Below are 22,125 nucleotides of genomic sequence, written 5' to 3' on the forward strand. Positions count from 1 at the left end.
AGCAACAATCGGTCCGACCAGAGTAAATGCCATTGGGAGCGATTTCATTTCCGGGAGAGCCACCAAATTGGGACGCACACATATATAACTACGCGACCGCAAACCGAGAGTGGGGCATGCCACCTGAAAGCGCTGAGTAAGTGCTTTCTTTCATTTCCCGGCTATTAAGAGGGTCGACGGAGCGCTCGCGAAGAGAAGAGTGTGCTGAGGATGAAAGCAAGGATGTTAATCAGAGTTGCGGGAAACGCCGCGGCGGTAAGTTCGGAGATAAATGTTTACGTAAGGGTTGATGTCATTGTTCTAAGAAGTAGAAGGGAATTCAGCGGGACGCTGACCTAGCATGGCCCGACGTCGTCTTAAACTATACGCTCAACGTCTTGCTCAACACTCTAGACGACATTGACTGCGATGGCCGATATAAATGCCCAAGAAAACGGCGAGAATGCCCCTCTCCTCTCAACAACTTCTCAACCTGTACCGGCCCCACGTGGGGCCTGGGTTCGAATCGTCGTCCCCGTTGGCCTCACAGTCGTCTTTGCTATCGCGGCAATCCTAGCGTTTGCCCTTCCACGCGCCCAGCTTCCCATACTGGACCGTGTAGGAGTGGTGGACACGCACATTGACCTGCCGCTCCTACTGAGGATGTTCTACAAGAATGACATCAACCAGTTCGACATGAGGGCGACGATGCCTGGGCACGTGGACATCGCCAGACTGCGGACAGGACATGTTGGGTAAGTAACTGTAATATTCGGTCTGGCGATCTGGGTTGATCCGATTGCGTAGCGGTGTCTTCTGGAGTGTCTTTGTCCCCTGTTCAGCAGAGCTGGGCAAGGACGAGGGGCCGGACTTCATGATTCCCACTTATCGCGTCCGGTGCGCCTTCGTTCAGCATTTGTTATCCCTGTTCCTGCTAAAGTGAGAACAGTGACACCCTGGAGCAGATTGATATCACCAAGCTCATGATCGACGAGTACCCTGATGTGAGCTGTTCACCATCGCTATCTTGCAGTTGTTGATTTCCTCCTTAGGTCTTCGAGTACGCCACAACTGCGAAGGGGATGCGTGCTGCCATGTCGTCAGGGAAAGTCGCAAGTTTGATTGGTGTTGAGGGGTGCGTGGAGCTTCCAGACATGTTGAAGGACAGAGAGCTGATTCTAGACTCAGTGGACACCAGCTTGAGAACTCACTGGGTGTCCTGAGGATGTATTACGAGCTTGGAGCGAGGTACATGACCTTGACTCATACCTGCGTGCGTATTTTGATAGATTCTATGTTGTATCACAGCTGATATGGCAAGCATAGAACAATGCGTTCGCTGATTCTGCTGGCATCGGTGCTACACCTACACCATTGCACGGTGGACTCAGGTTCGTTCCTTCTCATCGTGGCACTCCTATCCGTCTGAACCCCCATGTATAGCCCGTTCGGTGTCGAACTGATATATGAGATGAACCGCTTGGGAATGATGGTAGACATTTCTCACGTCTCCGACGACACCGCAATCCAAGCATTCAACGTTTCTCGCGCCCCTCTCCTCTTCTCCCACTCTTCCTCCCGCGCGGTGCACAACGTGCGACGAAATGTGCCTGACAGTATACTCGAGCTCATCGGCGAGGGAGAGGGAAAGAAGGATGCTGTGGTGATGGTCATTTTCGCCCCGGATTTCGTGGCAGACAAGGACAAGGCGGATGTGAAGGCCGTTGCCGATCATGTAGTGCACATCGCCCACATTGCAGGACCCCGACAGTGCGTTTATTCCTCTATTTCATTCAAATGTACTTAGACGTTTCAGTGTCGGTATCGGCAGCGACTACGACGGAATCACTAGCGTGCCCCAGGGACTCGAAGATGTCTCCAAGTATCCTGCACTCTTCGAAGAACTTCGCTCCCGCGGCTGGGACGACACGATGCTGGCAGGATTGGCTCAGTACAACCTGCTCCGAGTCTTTGAGGGAGTGGAGAAGACGGCGATGGAGATGCGTTGGGAAGGAGTGAAGCCTGCGATGGCGTTGTATGATAAGAGGGCCGATCTACTCGACGAGATTGACAGTTTCTTTGAATAAACGTGCGTATGTGTCGTATCATTTGAAGACAGGAAGATTTGGCTAATTGTTATACAAGGCGTTCCTCGTCTCAAATTTGTGCTACACGCATATGTTTATAGGAATAAGTCCATAATCTTACTAATGCATCTGTGAGTAGAGGACTTCGCTCCCATCGGGGATGTAGATGAAGTGAGAAGGCCCCCTCCACATTCCTGCAGCGATAGAACGCTCTGCTTCCGCCACCTTGTTGCTGAGGGCCGCACCGAGCATGTTGAAGTTGACATCGTTCTTGTCATCCAGCACCGGATCAGCGGAATTGCTCCACATCTTGAGAATGGTAGCAATGAACTTGGGCGCCTCGGCAGGGTGTCTTCCGAACCGCATGTCGTTCGTGCGGTTGCGTACAGCCTCGAGGTCGGACACTTGGACTGCTCCTTGGGTAGGAAGTAGAACTGTCACGAGTGTCCTGGCATCTCCTCCGATGTGTCTTCCAGGCACAGGTCGTCCGTCCTCGGGGGAGGGATAGCGACGCAGTGCAGGGCGCATTGTCCCGGTCGTGCGGTCGAAGTCGAGGTACAGGCAGATGTCAGGTGTGCCAGCGAGGACGAGACGCCAAGAGTTGATTGGTGTACCGTTGACAGTGACCGCGTTGCGCAAAACGACAATATAAAGAGCTCCGTCAAGCATTGCGAGCAAGCGCCTATGTTGAAGACTGCGGGATGGGCGTGAGGTGCTGCTCCTGGACGGTTCTGTTTCTGCATGGCGCTGGAAAGATGCTTTAAGTAGAGGTGAGCTCCGCTTTTGAGGTTCGCGGTTGCCTAGAAGTAGAGAACTTGGTTTGTACAGAGACTCAGCACTGGAGCCAACAATAGCCAGCACACGCAGGAGGACTGGTCATGTCGCTCCATTCCGACATATGCGTAGATACCGCCCCCAGCCGGCCGCCCAGCAGTCGAAGAAACCCGCAAGAGCCATATAGCCAAAAGATGAAGTAATCCCAGCAGTCATCTTGGAATCACAGGCCATACCACAACCTTTGTTGTTCCCTGTGCAGGTTCAACGGAGGAGGAGTTTAGGCGCGCCCACTTCCTGGACAAGGGTCGTTGGCGCCCGTGGCTTTCGGCCCCTTGGCTTTGTCCGTCAGCGACCGCTGACACACGTCTTCCTCACCTCATCCCGCTTTTAATCCTGAAGTGGCTCTATACTCGGTCCTAGGCAGGGAGATAAGATGGCTTGAGTATGACGGTGCAATGATGAAATGCGAAGTTGAAGTTCTATCAGAGAAAGGAGGCGGAAGTCTCTGAAAAATGCGGATACCTTCACCTTTGTTTATGCTGATTTCAACTGACTTGACTGCGGTACCGCCGCAACACCCGAGGCATGACAATACCGGCGCCAAAGTAGACCCCAACAGATACAATGCGGTTAAGAAGGCGCCACGAATATGCCAATGGAGATGGTGAAGAACCTTCGACGGCATGGGGACCATTGACCCTGTCGCAGAGCCGACCTTCTAGAAGCAAAGAATTGAAGTATATATTCTAATGCCAAGCCTGGTGCTCTTCAATGCGGTTTTTGTGGGAGGATCGATAGGAGGATCGTTGTGACATGGCCGCCCGTTGTTAGTCGCGGCACAGCCTGAGCCCTGGAAATATAATTCGGCGGCGCCGAGACACGTTGAGTTATATCACACAGTTACTGAGAAGAAAATAAAAATAAAAATAAAAATCAAATTCAAATTCTGTAAAGTGACGCCTCGTAAACTTGCAAACTCCTGCAGAAATATTAAGGGTGTTGGCTCAAGACAGGATCAGACATACAGCCCAGTCGATGTGACTACTGAGGCGCCGTACTTAATTCGGATATACCTCTTTCTCATGTGCACACCTGCATCATCGTTGATAGCCGATATCATTGTTCGAATCGACCACCACATGGCATAAAAGAAGCGAGAACACATCACGACCGGTTACGCGCTCACCATCCTGCCACTGGCACCCAATATCAATTGCATTACTATTGAAGCGTTGAGCGCATGGTTGAACATGTGCTGACTCGGAGAGTATAGGCCACTACACAACCGCAGCCGATGTGGATGAGGATATGAACTCGAATCCAACCGATCCATACGTAGCCCGACGACATATGGCGTGACGCCGCTCACATCACTGAATAGTAACAAAAGACAATATGATACGCACAAGAGACACCTCTTCCGTTACACTGCGTGACAGGCGGTAGTCACTAAAAACAACGAGCGAGACATGGGTATCTCACCCTGAATCCAGTCCACTACTCGTGGATCTTGAGCCGTTACCTTGTCACTCTCGTAATCCCTCCGCAAAGGCTGCGTATCCCAAAGGGCAAGGACGCTACATTCCTTCAACAGATGACACCTAACCAATCACGACAAGAAGCCAGTTCAACCGCCCCTCCATGAGTTTGGGCTAGAGTCGCGTGATGACCGATTAGCTCTCCCTTTCTCTCGTTCAGAGTGAGCAAACGTAGGCAAGACATTGAGCGGAAAGTTGCTAGTGATATGTGGCCTATGCGGGTATATATCAATGAGCGAGGAGTCGGCTTGAATACCAAGGTTTCCACTTTTGTACCACAGAGCAACTGTCCTTCCCATCCTCCCTGTGATAAACCGGATACACCTCAGGCAAGATATAGTTATCGAGAATAACCAGCTTCTCCCCAGACGATACGCTTATTGCTCATCAGCGATTACGCTCATGCATATTCCAGTTGTAATCGAAAAGCCAATCCAGACATCTGCGTTTGCTGATGACAAACATGCCTCATATCAGCAGCATCACGGGAGCCGCTCCCTGACGCTACTGTAGTCAGGAGCCGATCTGTGTGCGAAGTCCTTGCTGCTGGTCGTATCATCGAGCGATGGAGGTGGCGCATGTGCGTGTTGGAGTTACCGGGAATGCCAGAGAAGAAGCAAAGAGGGGAGAGGGATAGGACGAACAGGCTGGAAGGCGATAGAAGGAGGAGGAGAGGAGAGAAGGAGAAGGAGGCTGCCAGCACACGATCTCAAAAGAAGGTAGCACGTGTCCAGCAACATAGCCGAAGAGAAGCCCCGAAGCAGCGCCCATCTTTCCGTGGGCTTCGGGAGATAAGGCGGTGCCTCGTTGTTGGCGTTGTTTTTGCCTCTTTTTCGTTCCTGGGGAAGCTGGTGATCGTGGGGACGAGGGGGTTGTCGTGAAAGCAAACGATACTCAGGCCGTTGTTGCCGCCCCACGGCCTAGTTGCAGGTTGTTCATCAAGAGAGAGGTGGTCCGATAGCCGTTCTGCGCAGAGTTGTATTCAGTAAATAAGCTTGCTGACCAAGTTACCTTTTCGGCTTTTCTACAGGAGAATCAGGGAATCAGGGATCTGATTCAGTGGATTATAATGAGTGGCTCACCGCCCAGAGGGTCCATAGCAACGGGCGCTCGTAAGATCCGCTATAATTAAGAGTGCAGGCGGATGATGATGAGAAATGCACTGTTTTGAATAAGGAATGAGATGGGCGGTGCTGATGATGGGTAATCAGAGTGGCTCGACGAAGGTTTATTGCGAGATTGCGGGGAAGAGAAGAAGCCTCGAATGGAATACTCCTGCAGAAATCGCGATTTTTTACCTTTGGTTGCTTTCTCAGGCCCGTGCGCAAATGCGTTGCTGGTTGTCCGAGCTGTCAAAGATAGTTGTTACAGAAGATATTGTTAACTTACTAGAAAGAATTATCACCCTCTTGTAGCGTAGATGTTGTTAGCGTAATCAGAATGTTTATAGTAAGAAATATACCGAAAATAACAGAGTTGTGACCCGAAGCGCCGTCGGTTCGTCGTCGATCGGATACAAGGACGACGGTATCCAAACTGCGTGTCCGCTGTTTGTCCCCTTACCTTGGTCGCTCCTCACTCCCTTTACCCTCTTGCTCATCGGCAATTCCACTTTCCTCGCTGCCGTTCACCCGGAGACCTCGTGCTCATCATTGGCAACGTCCAGCTGGAGGAAGGCAGGGCACGCGGAGGACGCGCTCTGGCCGACCTCGCCTAGCCAGGCAGGAATTTGCGCATACACGAACGCATCAAGGTGCCGCATACACGCTGCTCCTCCTTCTTACCCTCGTTCCTACATACCTTGGTCGTTGATATCCATACCCAGCCAACCAACTACCATCATTGGATAGCTCTCTATAGCCCTCGACGTTGAGGCCCTCTCCGACGTCCTCGCTCTCAGCAAACGACCATGCTCGCCAACCCTCCAGCTCCCTCCCCCATCCCCTCTCCGATGCCAATGATCCCCGATGTTCGTATCGAGCGTCACTCGCCCTCTCCTTCTCCCTCCCCGTCGACATCTCGCGCGGGATCGCCAAGGTCGCCGTCGAGGGCGTCGCAGACGAGCGAGATGAATGCCAGTGGACCAGCGGCGAGCAATTGGGGTGCGAACTTTTGGGTTACTATCACTGACCCTCAGGTACGTCTTTATCCCCTTCCCTATTTTCCTTGTCGGCATACTTGCTCTGTTCTTCTGATTTCGGATCACTGCTCACCCTCATCAGACGCAAGCAACCTTCTACGCCTGTCCCGCAACAGGCGCCGTTTCCTGGGACCCTCCAGAGAACACCTTCCTCCTGCCCCCTTCGACAGAGGGAGAATGGTGGGAGCTCAAAGATGAGAGTCGGGGCGGTCTGTCCTATTTCTATCATACCAGAACGGGGGAGACGGTCTGGGAGCGCCCAGGGGGGTTCGTTATCCCATTGGGGATGATACAGGTACGTTCGTCATCCTTACTCGAGAGGGAGAGAGGCGCTGATGTGAAGCAGAACTCTGCATTGGGAAAGAGACTCTCTTTCGTAGTTGAAGAACCTGACCAACTCGACCCGACGACGGAAGTCGACTCCACTCCCTCGCGTTCGCTCTCCCCAACCTCATCCTTCGGCGAGACCATCCGCCCTTCTACACCGACTTCGCGTTCTCCACCTGCTTCGCCTCCCTCCCCAGCTCGCGCTCTCTCGCCTGAACCGTACCAGCCTGTGGGGATTCTCAAGGGCTCCCCTAACCGTCTTTCGTCCAAGGGTAGGCAGCAGAGCCCCCCACACTCGCCCACCACCTCGCCTGTGCACTCCCTTGCCCACTCGCCCACCTCCTCAATCACTTCCATGCGCAGGCCCGCAACAGCGCATCCTTCTGGTCACGGTCTAGGTGGTGAACGACCCAGGCTGGAGATGCGTTCCGCTAGCGCGGGGACCATTGCTCACGTGGCAGCACGTCAACCCCCGCATCAACCGCATCAGCAGCCAAGCACCCTCGGTCCAGCTCAGAGTTCAGCCCGACACCCTTCTGCGCTCCAGCCCCGCCCCTCCCTGCCAAACATCACCAACCTCACCGCCGCTGCAGCGAGTATCGTCTCCCCCCTCCAGGCATTCCCATCCGACGCAGACGGGGCGAAAAGCCTCCCTGCGTCGCCTCTTACCGCGTACGGGTATCCGAATGGTCATGGACATGGCAATGGGAACGCCTGGCCAAACGGAGCGGGGCATCACAGTCAGGGAAGTGCCAGCTCTGCACCGCCTCCCTCTGTGAACGGCCACCCGGGACACGCAGTGTTAGTCAAGAAACGCACATCTGGAGCTACCAACTCCCTCCGCACGAACGGGACGCTCGGCACAGGCACGGGAAGCAGCAGCACCCCCTCTTCCCCTTCCCTGCCGACTGCTCCACCGAGCCCGCTCTTCCCACGTTCTGCCTCGCCGAGGTCGAGCCAAGTCAGCCTGGCTTCCCTCTCCCCCTCGTTCCGAGGTAAACCCCCCAGCCCGCTGCGTCCACTTCCAGGCGCAGGTGGGTTCTCCCAGCGCCCCGGAACTGCTGGGAGTACGAAGGCCCAAGGGATGAGCGTGACTGTCGGTCCTCAGGGGCTTGGGATGAGGGAAGGACCGAGGCAGAGGAGCGCGACGCTGAGCAGTGTAAGGAGTTCGGGGATTTCGGCGCCTATCCGGGTGGACCGGTTTGGCGAACGTGAGTCTTTCTACTCTCATGAGTTCATGTAGTAATAGGACTGACAGTTATTTCTCTGGACGATGGGGGATCAGTGAACCCGCCGTTGTCGCCTATCTACCCGTTCTCGCTCAGGCCGATTCCGACGGCGCCTGTACCGCTGCCTGTGAGGCCGTCCTCGCCTATGTCGTTGTCAAGCAAACGGCTCTCTACTGGGTGCGTGATCTATTCTTTGATGTGTACCCATTACTGACCACACGAGGCAGCACACATCCCACCCTCCCCCCGACGCTCCAAGACGACATCAAGAAGTTTGCTACCTCGGAGTACGCGCGCAAGTTCTTCTCCCAGCGCTCGCGCGGATTCTGGTTCCTCAAGCGCCGCAAGATCCCCGTAGACGAAACCATGCGTTGGCAGCGATCTGCCCTTGACGGGCCTTTGCTCGTCATGAACGGCAGTTTGCACAAAGACGCTGTAGCGGCGTTCAAAGTCGTCCAGCGCATTATGGGGGATCGCGACCCTCTCAAGCCCATCGGGGTCGGGGCGCGTATGGCAAGCCAGACGGGCTCTAGAGGCAGCCCGAACAGCAGCTTCAGCTCTGTCTCGGGCTCGACGGGTCCAGGAGGGGCGAATGGGGATGGAAACAGTATCATCGAGGAGGAGAGGTGGCTTTTGCAGGCTGGAATCTCGCACACGGAGCTGAGGGACGAGATCTATTGCCAGGTGATGAAGCAGCTCACTGAGAACCCGAATACGTATGTCCACCACTGCCGGAATGGGGTATGTGACTAAGATTCATATGGCTTTTGCTATATAGGGACAGTGCTTTCCGCGGTTGGCAGTTACTCTGCGTTCTCATCGTCACCTTTCCGCCGTCGAAGTACTTCGAGGACCACTTGACCCATTTCCTTCACTCAAGTATGCATAACACCGAAGGAAAGGTCGACGTCATGGCTGGCTACTGCCTCAGGAGACAAGAGATCATCATGTGGAAAGGTCCGCGAGGCAAAGCGCCGAGCCTGGAGGAGATCGAAGCCGCTGCTGTGCGCTTGTTTGCCTTCGCTAAAGCTTGAGCTAATTGCACAGCTGTAGGATGCCGCTTTCCACCCTTCGGTGTTCGGCGAGTCCCTTCCGCTTATCATGTCCCTCCAAGCGACTGTCTACCCCCCTTCCGAGCAGCCAGTACCTATCATCCTCCCCTTCCTCTCTTCTGGCATCCTCGCCTTGGGAGGGATGAAGGAAGAAGGGATATTCCGACTTCCCGGCGACACAGATGCTGTAGCTAGTCTGCGCCTGCGGATTGAGCGCGGACACTATCATCTTGAAGGCGTGGAGGATCCACACGTCTGCGCAAGTCTGATGAAGAGTTGGCTCCGTGAGCTGCGTGAACCCGTCATCCCTGAAGGGCAGACATACAATCTCGCCCTTCAAGCTGCCGCCTCAGATAACCCAAACCAGGTGCTTGACGTTGTCCGCCACCTGCCTGAACCCAATAGGCGCGTTCTTCTCCATGTCATCAGCTTCCTGCAGCTGTTCGTTGGCGATGAGGTTGTTGAGCACACCAAGATGACAGAGGAGGGTCTCGCACGGGTCATGACGCCTAACCTTATTCGAGGCAGGACGGATGACCTGGACGTCGCGTTCCGTAACAACCAGTACGTGCAGCTATGCCAGCCTGCTATTCACCTTCTCACATGCATCCAGCTTTGAAAACGTCTTCGTCGGCATGCTCCTGCGCCACATGGACTGCTCGACGGTTGACCCCGGCTACAGACCGATGCACGGTCGTGCTTAGTGCTGTTCCCCACCTGCATTCATTTAACAAGGTTTCCTCCCTTTAGAGGAATTAGTGCCACATTTGTATACTACGGCGGGCGCTCCTTACTTTGACCTTTTACCTAGGTCGTGTACCACTACCGCGCCCCCAATTTACCATTTCACCCTTCGATTCCTCTCAACCTCACACCCCATGTCATTCATTACCCATATACTGAAATTCCATTCTCCATCATTCCCAAGATTGGTTAGATATCTGATGAGCATGCGTAATAAAAGAGCTTAATTTCTGTAATATTGCATGATCTCGAGAGGACAATTCAACGAGTTGCTATTTTTCCCAACTCTCACCACTACCATTCCTTGTTCTTTATATCCCCGTCATCCCAGTCCGATTCCTCCTCGAAGTTCTCGGGGAGGTCGTACTCTCCGAAATCCTCACCGAAACTGGTCATCACTCCAACCCCACGCTCTTCACGCTCTGGCAAGGCCCGACTCACGACACCCTTGCCCAGCTCAAGGGATGCCATCCCAGTCGGAGCTTTGAACGCACCCTCGGGGAACACGTCAAGGCTACTCTTGCCCTGCTCATTGCCCCGTGTCGGCTCAGTAAAGACAGGTCCAGTCGCTGAAGCTGTGCCGGAAGGATGCCGCTTGTTCCTTATCCTCTCCTCCCAAATGTCGTCAAACCCTAGCCCATCCTCTCTGTCCTGTTCAGGGGTTCCCCACTGCTCTGCCTCTTGATTTAGGCCCACGTCTTTACCCTCTCCATCGCTCGCCAATGCCAAACTTGGTTTAGTAAACTTCCAGTCGTCCCACCTCGGCCGATCGTGTCGGTGTCGAAAAGCATGTGGGGGTCTCCTTTCTTCAGCGGCCTCACCACTCAGTGCAGAGTGTGAGCCAATCTCCTTGCCCCGCGCAGATGCCGGCCTCCAGCGCTCGCCAGGGTGAAGTCTGCGTGGCTGGAGGAGGTTTGATCTTGCCTCCGTGTTGGAATAGGCACCATCCCTGGTACCAAGCGCCCGAGGGCCCAGGGCAAGCCCAGGTTCCTTCGTCTGCTTCTTCTCCGCCTGATCTGACAGACTCTCGTTCACCAACGCTTCCATCCTGTTCACAATTCTTGCTGCCTCAGGGCTGACGCCTTGGCCCACCTCCCTCCTCACCATCTCCACGATTACACGCGTCTCCTTGTCGCAGGCGACCCCATTTAAGCGCATTTCCTCCAACGCATCCAGAGTAGCGCGCAGGTTTCTAAACCCTTCCCAGCGCGTGCGCAGGAGCTCGTTATATGCAGGCGTAGTACAGCCAAATGCGTAGCTGGTGACACTGAGCCCCCGTGCATAAGCGAACACGGCGAGCGCCAGTGAAGGATCGCCATATTTGACTCGGAGCAGACGCATAAGTCCCGCGAGAAGGATCGGGTACGCCTCCGGGGCCGTATGGTCTTCTGGGCGAGGGAAGATTTCATCCAGCGCGTAACGCAAGAGCTCTAGGTCCGTCGCACACAGGTGCAGTTGCTCGTTCTTCCTATCCACTTCCTCCGCCGTCTTCTTGGAAAGCGCCTGCTCCGCCCTCATTCGTTGGTTGAATGAGGTGAGCGATCCGTACAGCCTATCGAGATCAGATGGTTGGTCAAGAAAGCGCATGTTGGATGGGGTAGTTGGCTTCAGCGCCAGTCCGGGAGGAGCGGTAAATGCATAGTCGGCGGATTCGGTCCTTCCCGATGGGCGTGGAGTGGGAGAAAAAAGGCGACTTCCCCCAGGCTGGTCTTGGTCTCCCGGCAACTCTTCCATCGGTGGTAGCTCGGGTACCATGCCGTCCTCACCCTCCTCTTCATAGTCCGATCTCAACCCCCTCCTGGACTCCTTATCCTCCTTCATGGCCGAAAACAGCAGATCGAACATATCGTGAAAACTGGCCTTCTCTCTGTTGGTAAGGGTCTGTCTCTGCCTCTTCCTGCTTTGTTCCCAGCGGTGGGCAAGACGCTCGCCGGCCGGTGACGGAAGGACGGTGGGCATGGGTGCGGAGGAGATAAGATCGGACCAATCTTTGAATAGATCGGTATGAGCTATGGGCCGGGAGGGGTCGCTCTGGCTCTGATCCTGCTCGACACTCTCCTTCTCTGGTTCTGCATCTTTCCTCGCACCTGCACCGGAATTCCTGAGTACGGCGCTCGTTGCGAATCCTCTGCGATTGGATCTCAGACCGGAGAAGAAGCCCGTCGGCTGGCTTGTAAAGAATCCACTTCCTTTGTGGATTCCCTCGCCTCTTCTTTTAGCCCATACTGCTGCAGAGGCGGCGTGATTGCGGGGCGAGGGGAGGACGAGTGCGGCAGTGGGACGATCTGCACTTGCAGGAGATGCCGAGGGGATGAGGGAAGCCCAGGCTGGATTTGAGCTCTTTGAGGTTGAAGGTGAGAGGGGAGCTGGCGCGTCTGTGACAGTTGCTTGCGTGGTTGGCTGAGCTTGAGGAAGCGGTGTTGATTGTGTTGATTGTTGCGGTTGTTGTGAATTTGGCCAGGGGAATATCGGCGCAGCTGAACAGATAATTTCAGCATGCTCATTCCATTGCAAGGGGAAATGCGCACAGATTGAGAATGACCTCACGTGACAGGCATGCCCTACTGTCCTCTTTGGACTCAACATCATGTCTCGCCTTTCCACCGACGCTCAACCTGAGCTCGATATGGAAAAATCAAGCACCAAAGCAAGGAAATCACAACTCTAACGGGAGCATCCAATAAGGGCTTCTATTTGCATCCGTTCCGAGGCTCCCGAGAGAACATCCCGCGACATTTAGTTCCCGGTCCAGGCTTACTCGGGGATAGGGCCGGAGATGCGAGATCGATGAAGTGGCACGGGGAGGCCATGAACACTTTGATTCACTGCCAGTTGCTGCGATCGAGAGCAGCATAAAATGGGGTTGAGAGGGCAAGGGGAAAGAAAGTTGGCTTTCCTTGCTCTCCTTCAGGAGATGCCAACTTGTGGAGGGTCCATCGTTGCTTTTTTCAAAACAGGATTGTGGAGCGAAATTGGCCTAAATTATTTGCGAATGATCAGGGTCATATTGTCACTTAAAGTGTCCGTGTGGGGCCACTGCACTCAACCGACTTTGAATAAATTACTCCGGAATGGCAGTGTGCCCCAGGTGTCCACGATTTAAATGGAGGCAATGGTCAGAAGTTTCAAGAGAAATCAGGATTAAGGTCATTTCAATACACGAAGCAGACTTGTCAGTGCATTCTAGGGTCTGACCTAACTGGGGTACTTAAAGACCCTCGTCAGATTATCCTAGGTTGATCCAGAAAACATCAGCTAAAGATAATTCGAAGAGAATGATGATTTCAGTTTCTCTGCATTGGTGCTGGTCACCCGTTCATGCGCCTGTTCTTCCACTTTCTACCGAAGTGTCTATATATTAACATCTCATCGGGATTGATTGAATTGTCGAATATGTGAAACGTACACCGCTGCCCCGCGATGAGACGCGATTCAATTGCTATATTTTTAATACTGACTAATCGCATAGCGGTCATATTTCTCCTACTCCTAAAAGCTGGACGTTTTGGCCCAGCGGGAAATTTTGTACAACACTGAGAAATACGAAAGGGGAAACATAGTAGAACATGGGTCGGAGTTGGAGGTGGTATGAACAGATGGGCAGGCGTGGGGGGATAAGAAGAAAGATAGGACTACGATAACACGTGCGAAGGAGCAAAGTAGAAGGGGTAAATAGAACAAAGAACGAGATTTTTCGCTCCGAGCACTTCGAGCAAAATCATACGCACAGCATGACGGCATTTCGTATACACCGCATCTTCAATGCTGTATCCGCTTCTCCCAATAAGCAGCAAACAATTCATAGTACGACGCATTTCGTGTATGCAAGGTCGTGATGGGGCCGCTTTCACCAAGTATGCTAACCAATCAGTTCAGATCTTGCCAGGCTCTCGCGCCTCCTTAGGCGACATGCTCGTGCCCGGCAGGAGTGAAAAAATACCCATAGGCGTGAGCCCGTCGCTCGTCCCACGCGGCACGCTCGTCATGCGCTCCGTGTCCGGCTCCCCGTCCCCCCCTTCATTCACAACACGGGTGTTGACAACCAGCGGGTCCGGACGCGCCCCACTCTCCACATGGTCTCCATTTACGCTGTTTCCAGCGCCATTTATACCGTGGCCAACACCGGTGCCAGGACCGGCTCCGGTAATGTCAGGAAGTGGAATATGCTCCCAAGACTTAAGGATCTCCTTCGCCCGACTGCGGAATTTGAACTCATCATCGCTCCGAATGTAGTCCATTTTGGTGATACCCATTAGGACCTTTTGAAGCTTCGTTTCCTGCGATGCGGGATGCGTCAGTAGTGTTGAGAGAGGCAAAATAAGTATGAGTGAGGCAAGTGAAGATGACTTACACGGAGAAGTGCGCCGGTGATCTCTGTGTTGTTCCGCAGCTCCTCTAAAACGCGCGACGCATCTGGGTATTTCTAGACAGTAGATGAGTAAATCTCCTTGCTAGTTCGCACAGCGCGGCACCTACCAACTCGTTTGGCCTATCCGTGCTCAGGAACGTCTTCTGCAGCAACCACCTGGTCTTGAGCAACTTGTTCTTTCTCTCCTGAGCTGCCTCCGCCGCGGCAGTGCGAGGCGACATTGGAGGAGGTATATCGGGTTCCGCGCTCTCATTCTCATACTTCACGTTATCGGTCGGTGTTTCCTCAGCCGCTGAGAAACTGTGAATCTTGCGCCTCCGCTTGGCCATAAATTCTCCATCGGGGTAACGCTCGCCGCGCCTGCGTTTCCTGTGCGGTTGTGGCTCATTGCTGTCCTCCCGATGGGGACCCCGCTTGCGCTTCCCGTGCACTGGTTTGGATATGGGCTCCTTGGGCTTAGGTTTCTCTGCAGGAGGATTTCAACAGCATGAGCTCTACAACGCAGAAGCCTGAGGACAGGGGACTTGCCAGGCATCTCAATGCGGTATAGGTCTACAACATCTTCAGGTGTGGGGTTGTTGGCCTCCCACTCTGTGGTGTCCCGTGCAATCTTGTATCCTTCAAGTAACGGACCGAAGTTGGCGCGCGTCTCACGGACAAACTTTGCCACGCGCTCCTGATCGAGGCGTACAATTTCGGTGTGCCGAACCCACCAGCTTTCCCGCCCCTGTCAGTACCATTCGGTCTGGTGCAGGAGCACTGGTACTTACTAATCACCGTCAGGATAGAAACGGATCGGATAGACGTCCGGATCATCCCGATCTGGGCATGCCAGAGCAATCTGCATGGGGAGTTTATGAGGGTCCGCAATCTGAAGAGTTTCCACCGTCAGAATTGTTTTTGGGAGTCGTCATGATGACTCACTTTCCCGGGCCAAGGAGGGTGTCCTTGAAGTTTGCCTAGCACTAACTCACCGACTTCATACCTGTCTGGACCGAGAAGATGAGCATGAGAACGAAGGTGACGACTGGGCTGCAAGTCTTCGTAGTTGTCCTGCTCGTCAGGGTTGGTAGCCTCCTCGTCACCGTCATCTATAGTGGCATCACCATCTTCAGGTGGAGAATCCTCTTTCGCTTTAGCCTTCTCATCATGCTCGATATCCGTGGCTCTGCGAGCTTCCACCATCACTCTAAGCGATGCGTTGAAGGTTGTTCGCCATTTGGCTGGGTTCTGAGCAATTTTGAAAGCATCCTTGGCACCTTGATCCGTGGACAGGCTTTCAAGCCGTTTGAGTAGCGTAACGTCAGTGTGACGCAGATCGGAGTCCGTGAACCATTCACTGTACAAATCCGCCGTCAGGTTACCTATCCGTGATGGTAATCCGCAAAAAAAGGCAGTTGACACTTACAAGCCACCGTGGGGGTAGACTGCAACAAGGTGGTGCGGTACCTGGCCCTCTGGCCTAAGAACACGAACAATGGGCGGCGCAACATCGGCGTTGAATATCTGCAAGACCAGTCAGTGATGAGTCATCGTCAGCTGCGTGTCAGATTTACCTCCCCCGGCAGGTATGACTTGCTGTCCAGTTGGAATGTCAGGACGACCTCGCCAACGTTGAAGGTGTCCTGCATCCATGGCGGGTGAGTAGGTGTACTCTAATTTATCTACAGGATGCGATAGGGGGCTCACTTGGTCGTCAGTATGATGAACTCCATTCACCACGGCAGGTAGTTCAGACTGCGGAAGCTTGTTCTCTATGACAAATACCTTGCCCTTTAGCGTACAGCCAAGGCCAAACTTGTCACGTTCACTTCTTTCTGTTGAGGTGAACGATGCTTGAATATCTTCCTCCGGTATCTGGTCAAGTATTCGCCTTGAGCGCCTCTTGTAATACTTGCGGACTTTCTTCCCAGCTAGGACACGGTTTCTGCCAAGGAGCGCCGCGAAAGGTTCAACTAACGCTGCGTCCATAACTAAATCACCGTTCTCGGTAATTCTTGTGCCTGCTGAGCAAAGCAGGCTGCAAAGCTGGATCGCAATTTCCTGTGGATCATCTGGGTTGTCTACGAAACCGGAAAAGGAAACGTCATCTTCTGCGATCATCTCAGGTGCCATGTTCAGCACGGTCTACCTCATCAAGAGAAGAAGACGCGAAGCATGCTTACCTTGTCGAGGTGGTGGTCCATGATGAAGTTGAATGGGATGACGAGTGCCGCGGGGGCTAAGGGACACGGGTATGCGGAGGGGGTGAGAAGTCAAAAGGGGGGAGCGCAGTGGCGCATGCATAGGCGCATATGAATGCCGAAAAGTCGAGAAATTAGAGACCAGTCCGAGTCCGCGACGGCATCAAATCCATCACGTGTTGAGACGCGTTTGCCTCCGTAACAATGTTGTTGAATATTCTCCTCCTTCGTGTTACCACTTAGCCCTCCGCCAACTTACCAGGCATCGCCCCGATCACATCTAGGCTGTGCGATTGAACCCTTAGGTACACAATGGCTGCGTTCGATGCACTGACCAATCTTATACAAACAATACATGATCCACCCCAAACCTTTGTCCTTCAGTCCCACGTTTCAAACCATTCTTGGCAGGTCAAGCTCTTTCTGATCGCCTCTGAGCTAAAATGCTTTGCCTCCGCTAAGCATGAGGAGATTTCTAGAGACCGTAAACTAGTGACTACTCTCAGCATCGATCAGATGGGCGCTGCTGATTTAAATTAGGTTGCAGGAGACAAAGAAGCGGCATTCAATGATTGGAAGACATTGGCGGAGTTCATCCGTTCAAAGATTCTTGGGGGGGACTTGCATGTAGCGAAGTGGGGAACATCGAAGGTTGAAGTCAGTGGGATAGTACCGTTTCGCCGCTTTCTGAACACTGACAGAGGCAGATCATCATTGACCCTGGTCGTCAATCATCCTTGACAATCCCGGTGACGGCGCTAGATGAAAGCGATGCAACGGGCATGGTGACTGACTTGATCTATCTGGTGCATTCACTAATCCCATCACAAAACTCAATTCTAAACGGTACCAGGTGGCCAATGACGCCAGGGAGAACCGTCGTTGTGCCTTGATACCGCCCTGCCATCCTTTGGAGGATGTCGAAACACCCTCACCATCCACCTTGAGAATTGTTAAATCGATAAGAGATCAACCTCAAATCGATAACCCATCGACAGATGAAGTTCAGCGTGCGGCTTCCAGACTCTTATCGTATCATAGAACTGACTGTTTTTGAAGAGAAAGAGCTGACTAAGTTGAAGGTGCGTTCACTATGTTCTGTCTGCCGCTGCATGTAGTATAAACGAGTAAGAAAGAAGGCGGAACTGGCTGCGAAAGAAGATGAGCTTGCCCAAGAGAAGGCCAGGCCGAAAGTAGAAAACACCCGTGAGTACATTGTGATAATTCGGGATTCGGTGGCATTTAAATTGGGAACCTGCAGGACCTGTTGCAGTCCCACCCAAAGCCGTAGCAGGCGCCTCTACTGCGATGCCGGGTCATGCGAGGCGGGTAATCAAACGTGCGCAATTTTCGGATGAAGAGGAGGACGAGGAACCCCCGAAGGGAAAGCTTCCCGCCCCTGCCAGCAAGGGGATTGGGAAGAATCCCGATGTTGCCAGCGATGCAGCCGAGAAAGGGAAACAGAGGAAGCACCCTCCGCCGCATGGGACTAGGATCGTAAAGCGAGCGGAATTTGAGGATGACAATGACGAGGATGAGGAGGCGGCGTTAGCGATGCAACAAAAACCCTCTTCCTCGGCTCGTGCCGCAGCTCAAGCGGCTCCAACCAGTCAGACCAAGACAAAGCCGAAGTCTCCACCTCCACCTCGGAAGCGGGTTATCCGCAGAGCGGATTTTGAGGACGATGAAGACGAAGATGAAGACGTGCCTATTGTCAAGAAGAGGAGGAATTAAATATATCAGACGGGACGTTTAGATTGTTCTAATCTAAGCTCTATGTTGCACGATCTTCCATCCTTTTAATGTGTATGCTCTACAAATGATCCAGTGCTCCACTCTTCACGCCGTCCCACTTTTTTCTCTCCCTTAACTTCTCCCCTAAAGGAGCGAACTCCCTATCGATAGCCCACTCCACCGCCTGCTCCACGTTATCCAGCATGCGTGTGGGCCAATGTACAGGCGGACCATCGTCTGCGCTGTTATACACGCCTGTGTTGACAAGGATAGACTCCCAGCCGTGAGCATTGGCGCCGGCGATGTCGGATTCGGGGTTATCTGGTGCATCAATCAATTTTTTGCTGACATTACACCATTAAGACCAGTCGCGTACCTCCTACCATGTACCTACAAAAAGGACATCAGTAGATAACCTTTGACCACCTGATCACAGATACTGGACTTACACCCGGGGCATCTCTTCCCCCACCTCAATGCCTGCCTGATCCATCAAAAACCCCTCTGCGAACTCATACGTCGCTCTGGTTGGCTTTCCAAACTGCTCGTACTCGAGCTTCTTCCCTGTGCTAGCCTGGAACCGGATTCATAATATTCAGGATCAAATGATCAAGGAATCGACTTACGCGATAAGCCGCCGTCAGCGCAGTCCTGAATGCCCCTTGTCCAAAGCGGCTACGCGGGTAATCAGAGCGCCACAGCAGATCGGGATTGCAGAACACGATCTTGGGTGGGGGATGCGTAGGATGGGTGAGGAGATCGACAAGCAGCTGGATCTCTAGTGCCCCTATTCATGTTATCTCAGGTAGATCAGTGACGAGATTGGGCACATTGCATACAGTTGCGTGGATCATGCACTGTGAGAACAAATTTTGGATGTGGTGGGTGTGGCTACGAGCGACGGTGAGAACAAAGGTGCCAGAAGGAAAGACGAGGCATACTTTGGCTATCTCATTCTCCGCATCGTTGAGCTTGTAGAAAGGCCATATCCTGCAAAATATTAGTAAGTCCTCTGGAAAAATATCGCTCATGATTACCTTGAATCTGTCGCAAGATAATCAATTGGTAGGGACGGTTGCGTGTACCCGTATCTGCACATCTTCAATCTGAACCACGATTCCACCAAGAAGGGACGCGCACAAACCCTTCTGCAATCTTGCGACATGTATCCAGTTCCCCACCGAGTATCAGCACTGGCTCATGACCGTACTTTTTCGCGATGGGCCGAAGAATTGTGTGGGCTTGGATTAATTGATGTTCTGAAATCTGGGAAGGGGAAAGTGAGTAACGGCGATCAGAGTTAGCTCGGAAAATTAAGAGACGGACATTGACACCGAGAACTTCTGACAGGGAGCGTGCACGCTCTGCTTCTGGTTTCCCTCCACCGTTTGTCAGCTACGGTCGACGTCAGATCTGATGGTAAGCGGGGAGTCAGAGAGTATTGGAGCTGACAAGGATGTACGGTATCTTTCTGAGTCACGTTGAATCCAGGGACTGAATATAGATAAAATTCACGTACAGTCCACGGCTATTCTCGCCTTCTACCATCCGAAGGGCTTTCTTGGCGCAGGGAATAGCCTCATGACCGTGTAGTAAGACCCCGTCCTTGATAGCGATGAGCTGTCAGAATCTGCGAGAACTTGGACTGAGCAGGAAATACACACTACATCAAAGCAAAATGCCAGTGAAGACTTTTTAAGCGCTTGTGCTACATCCACTTGTCAGCAGCTGTCGAGAAAATAAAGGGACTAGCCTCAGACTTTGAAGACCGCGAGCTAAACCACTGGTGATGTGTGAGATCCGTACCCATCGCTGTCCAAGGAGGTTCATGACTCCGATCCACCGAGCCCGAGCCTGGGCATTTTTTTTCACAATTGCTCAATAACAGGCAACAGGGAGATCGGCTTACAAAAAAAGTGCGACTGGTTGATAATTACCGCTCAAGAATGAATGGACTGAGGTTCAGTGATGGTTCGGTCCAGGGTCCGATGACACCGTCAAACCTTCGGGGATATCAGTTGTCCGGGAGCAAACACTTTTCTATAGAAAGTCAGAGGGGACAGCTCTATGGTGGACCTTCGCAGACAGCTCATTAAGGGTCCTTCAGGCCATGAAAGGGTCTGACACTGGTGGGGACATGCCCTCAGAATAGAGATGAAAAATGCTGTGCTCATTTGTCTCCGAATTCCATGAAGTGAGAAGCACAATATTTGCTTCCACGGAAGTACATCAGGCTCTGTGGATTCAAATGAAGGAAACATTGTCTCTGCAGAAGAAAGCGGAAGCAAAACGGAAGCAAAGAGCTTGCCTCCATGGGTGTATTCATTTGCTTTCAGTCAATGGAAGCAAAGTATTTGCTCCCATTGCACAGCTCAAATGCAGACCTTTGACTTCTCCCACAATCCCCTCCCACATTTGCTCCCACAGTCCCCCTTGCTCACAGCCACAAAAATCAAAAAAAAGTTCAGGATCAAATACAAATATAGGTGTCAAACATACCAATTATGCCTGAAATTAAGTGAACCCTGACATATACCCTCAGACTGGTATAGAAACAAGAGCAGCCTTCCATGGTATTTGCCATCAGTAAACCCCATTAAATGCCCTATGGATAAGGCACTTTGGAGGGCCACTCCAAATACTTCTGATTTAAGTAAAATTAGCTATGCAATTACCAAGACTGCTATTAAGCAGCCTTTCTTGACTGTAATTTCCTTGTATGCATCTTCCTAAATGACTTTGGCCAGGCTGACAAGGGTATAGAGCAAAGCAGTTTGATCAAGGAAGAGCAATAAGAGTCCAGGGAGCTTTCCAAACAGGTAGCCTAAGGTTTAGATATAAATCAGTGCAAGATTGGTTCTCTCAAAGTCTTAGTCACCTTCAAACAAAATAAAGGAAGGCTCAACATAACAAAAACATGCAAAGGGACATGAGAATAGAGTCTATTGCCCCAGAAAGCAGCCCAGAAAAAGTGGTACAAGAACCTGATTTTGCATCAAATTTTCCACCTTGTTCTATCACCCTCAAATTAAGATATTCTATTTTTATTAGTCAACATAAATTTTCTACTTCTTATCTACCCAGAAATCTAATTTTCATACACATTGGTTGAGAATTAAGTGAAAATTCCTTTTCAACAATTAGTGTAATCAGCCCAAGGAGCCCCCCAAGACCCTGAGGGTCTGGTGTTCTCCCATAACACTTTTCCCATAAAATCAAGTTTTTGTTCAAAAATTGTTATTAATTGATTATGCATTTTTTTGCAGTAAATATGTTTAGATTAGAAACTCCCCTGCCTAAAAGTTTGATTTCATAATAATAATTGTGTGTACATTCAAAGTTGCACACATTACTATGTGCAATCCAAGGGATACTTATGATTTAAGGAAATTATGGAGGCAAATTGCCTCTGAGGCATTACCAACTGCTCCATGCATACCCTGGGCAAGATCAGGACAAGCCATGTGTTAGCAGTAGCAGAATAATCAATGTTTTGCATGTCTGCCCCCCTGTTAGGGCAACACAGGCTGACTAAGTCTGCTCACCTAAGAGTGCCAAGAGTCTAAGCAGGCAACAAGGAAGTGGAGTAGACCTGATGACTAAGACCTATCTACAGTATAGGTACCTGTGGATGATCCTAAGAGACCAAGTCTGAAGAGACAGTCCCCAGGCAGAGTAGGCCTTATATTTATACCTCTGTGGTGGAACCTGCTAGAACATCTTGCTTACTCAGCCTAGTCAGGTGATCATCATATGACCAAGGATGAGGTCATATGAGGTCATGCACAGCCATGCACAGCAGGTCACCTGACCATCCAATCCTTCCAGCAGGTTCCAGCACATGCCAAGGTATAGCTACTTCCATGTCATAAAGGCTTAGTCATGTCTCTTGACCAAGCAATGAGCTGGTGCCCTGACAGGAACACTGTTTCAGCAAAGGTGGCGCTGATAAAACACCACACTGGG

At 52.2% G+C, this 22,125-nt stretch overlaps 7 protein-coding genes across 7 annotated transcripts; 3 read left to right on the plus strand and 4 right to left on the minus strand.

Annotated features, from left to right (window-relative positions):
* Window positions 1-372: 372 nt before the first annotated feature.
* On the plus strand, window positions 373-2,066 carry DACRYDRAFT_114453 (uncharacterized protein; the record flags this gene model as incomplete). The annotated part of the gene is made up of 8 exons (XM_040769824.1): window positions 373-734; window positions 787-876; window positions 929-983; window positions 1,032-1,114; window positions 1,168-1,252; window positions 1,306-1,370; window positions 1,423-1,749; window positions 1,796-2,066. Exons 1-8 carry the CDS (start codon window positions 409-411, stop codon window positions 2,064-2,066), a joined length of 1,302 nt encoding a protein of 433 aa, XP_040630918.1. The 5' UTR covers window positions 373-408.
* Window positions 2,067-2,186: 120 nt separating this feature from the next.
* On the minus strand, window positions 2,187-2,735 carry DACRYDRAFT_105095 (uncharacterized protein; the record flags this gene model as incomplete). Its single annotated transcript, XM_040768037.1, has 1 exon — window positions 2,187-2,735. One exon carries the CDS (start codon window positions 2,733-2,735, stop codon window positions 2,187-2,189), a length of 549 nt encoding a protein of 182 aa, XP_040630919.1.
* Window positions 2,736-6,449: 3,714 nt separating this feature from the next.
* On the plus strand, window positions 6,450-9,833 carry DACRYDRAFT_48619 (uncharacterized protein; the record flags this gene model as incomplete). The annotated part of the gene is made up of 8 exons (XM_040774854.1): window positions 6,450-6,518; window positions 6,604-6,816; window positions 6,865-7,015; window positions 7,373-8,014; window positions 8,301-8,793; window positions 8,856-9,081; window positions 9,131-9,693; window positions 9,743-9,833. 8 exons carry the CDS (start codon window positions 6,450-6,452, stop codon window positions 9,831-9,833), a joined length of 2,448 nt encoding a protein of 815 aa, XP_040630920.1.
* Window positions 9,834-10,167: 334 nt separating this feature from the next.
* Window positions 10,168-12,683, minus strand: DACRYDRAFT_98845 (uncharacterized protein; the record flags this gene model as incomplete). Its single annotated transcript, XM_040777551.1, has 2 exons — window positions 10,168-12,350; window positions 12,632-12,683. 2 exons carry the CDS (start codon window positions 12,681-12,683, stop codon window positions 10,168-10,170), a joined length of 2,235 nt encoding a protein of 744 aa, XP_040630921.1.
* Window positions 12,684-13,426: 743 nt separating this feature from the next.
* DACRYDRAFT_20706 (uncharacterized protein) lies at window positions 13,427-16,244 on the minus strand. Its single transcript, XM_040772044.1, has 10 exons — window positions 15,932-16,244; window positions 15,799-15,867; window positions 15,651-15,748; window positions 15,349-15,581; window positions 15,167-15,295; window positions 15,013-15,113; window positions 14,771-14,958; window positions 14,350-14,708; window positions 14,225-14,296; window positions 13,427-14,150 (listed from the first exon to the last, which is right to left on the minus strand). The coding sequence occupies exons 4-10, from the start codon at window positions 15,349-15,351 to the stop codon at window positions 13,746-13,748; spliced, it is 1,257 nt and encodes a 418-aa protein (XP_040630922.1). The 5' UTR covers window positions 15,352-15,581; window positions 15,651-15,748; window positions 15,799-15,867; window positions 15,932-16,244; the 3' UTR covers window positions 13,427-13,745.
* Window positions 16,245-16,718: 474 nt separating this feature from the next.
* Window positions 16,719-18,213, plus strand: DACRYDRAFT_20707 (uncharacterized protein). Its single transcript, XM_040772045.1, has 7 exons — window positions 16,719-16,917; window positions 16,966-17,082; window positions 17,133-17,231; window positions 17,279-17,435; window positions 17,485-17,507; window positions 17,562-17,631; window positions 17,687-18,213. The coding sequence occupies exons 1-7, from the start codon at window positions 16,738-16,740 to the stop codon at window positions 18,157-18,159; spliced, it is 1,119 nt and encodes a 372-aa protein (XP_040630923.1). The 5' UTR covers window positions 16,719-16,737; the 3' UTR covers window positions 18,160-18,213.
* A 20-nt stretch (window positions 18,214-18,233) lies between these two features.
* DACRYDRAFT_98848 (HAD hydrolase) lies at window positions 18,234-20,151 on the minus strand. Its single transcript, XM_040777552.1, has 14 exons — window positions 20,070-20,151; window positions 19,920-20,013; window positions 19,824-19,867; window positions 19,679-19,764; window positions 19,612-19,630; window positions 19,486-19,554; window positions 19,304-19,425; window positions 19,197-19,250; window positions 19,101-19,149; window positions 18,999-19,050; window positions 18,786-18,946; window positions 18,609-18,733; window positions 18,536-18,549; window positions 18,234-18,480 (listed from the first exon to the last, which is right to left on the minus strand). Exons 2-14 carry the CDS (start codon window positions 19,987-19,989, stop codon window positions 18,239-18,241), a joined length of 1,107 nt encoding a protein of 368 aa, XP_040630924.1. The 5' UTR covers window positions 19,990-20,013; window positions 20,070-20,151; the 3' UTR covers window positions 18,234-18,238.
* Window positions 20,152-22,125: the final 1,974 nt, after the last annotated feature.

Source organism: Dacryopinax primogenitus (genome assembly GCF_000292625.1).
Source record: "Dacryopinax primogenitus strain DJM-731 SS1 chromosome Unknown DACRYscaffold_4, whole genome shotgun sequence".
NCBI lineage: Eukaryota > Fungi > Basidiomycota > Dacrymycetes > Dacrymycetales > Dacrymycetaceae > Dacryopinax > Dacryopinax primogenitus.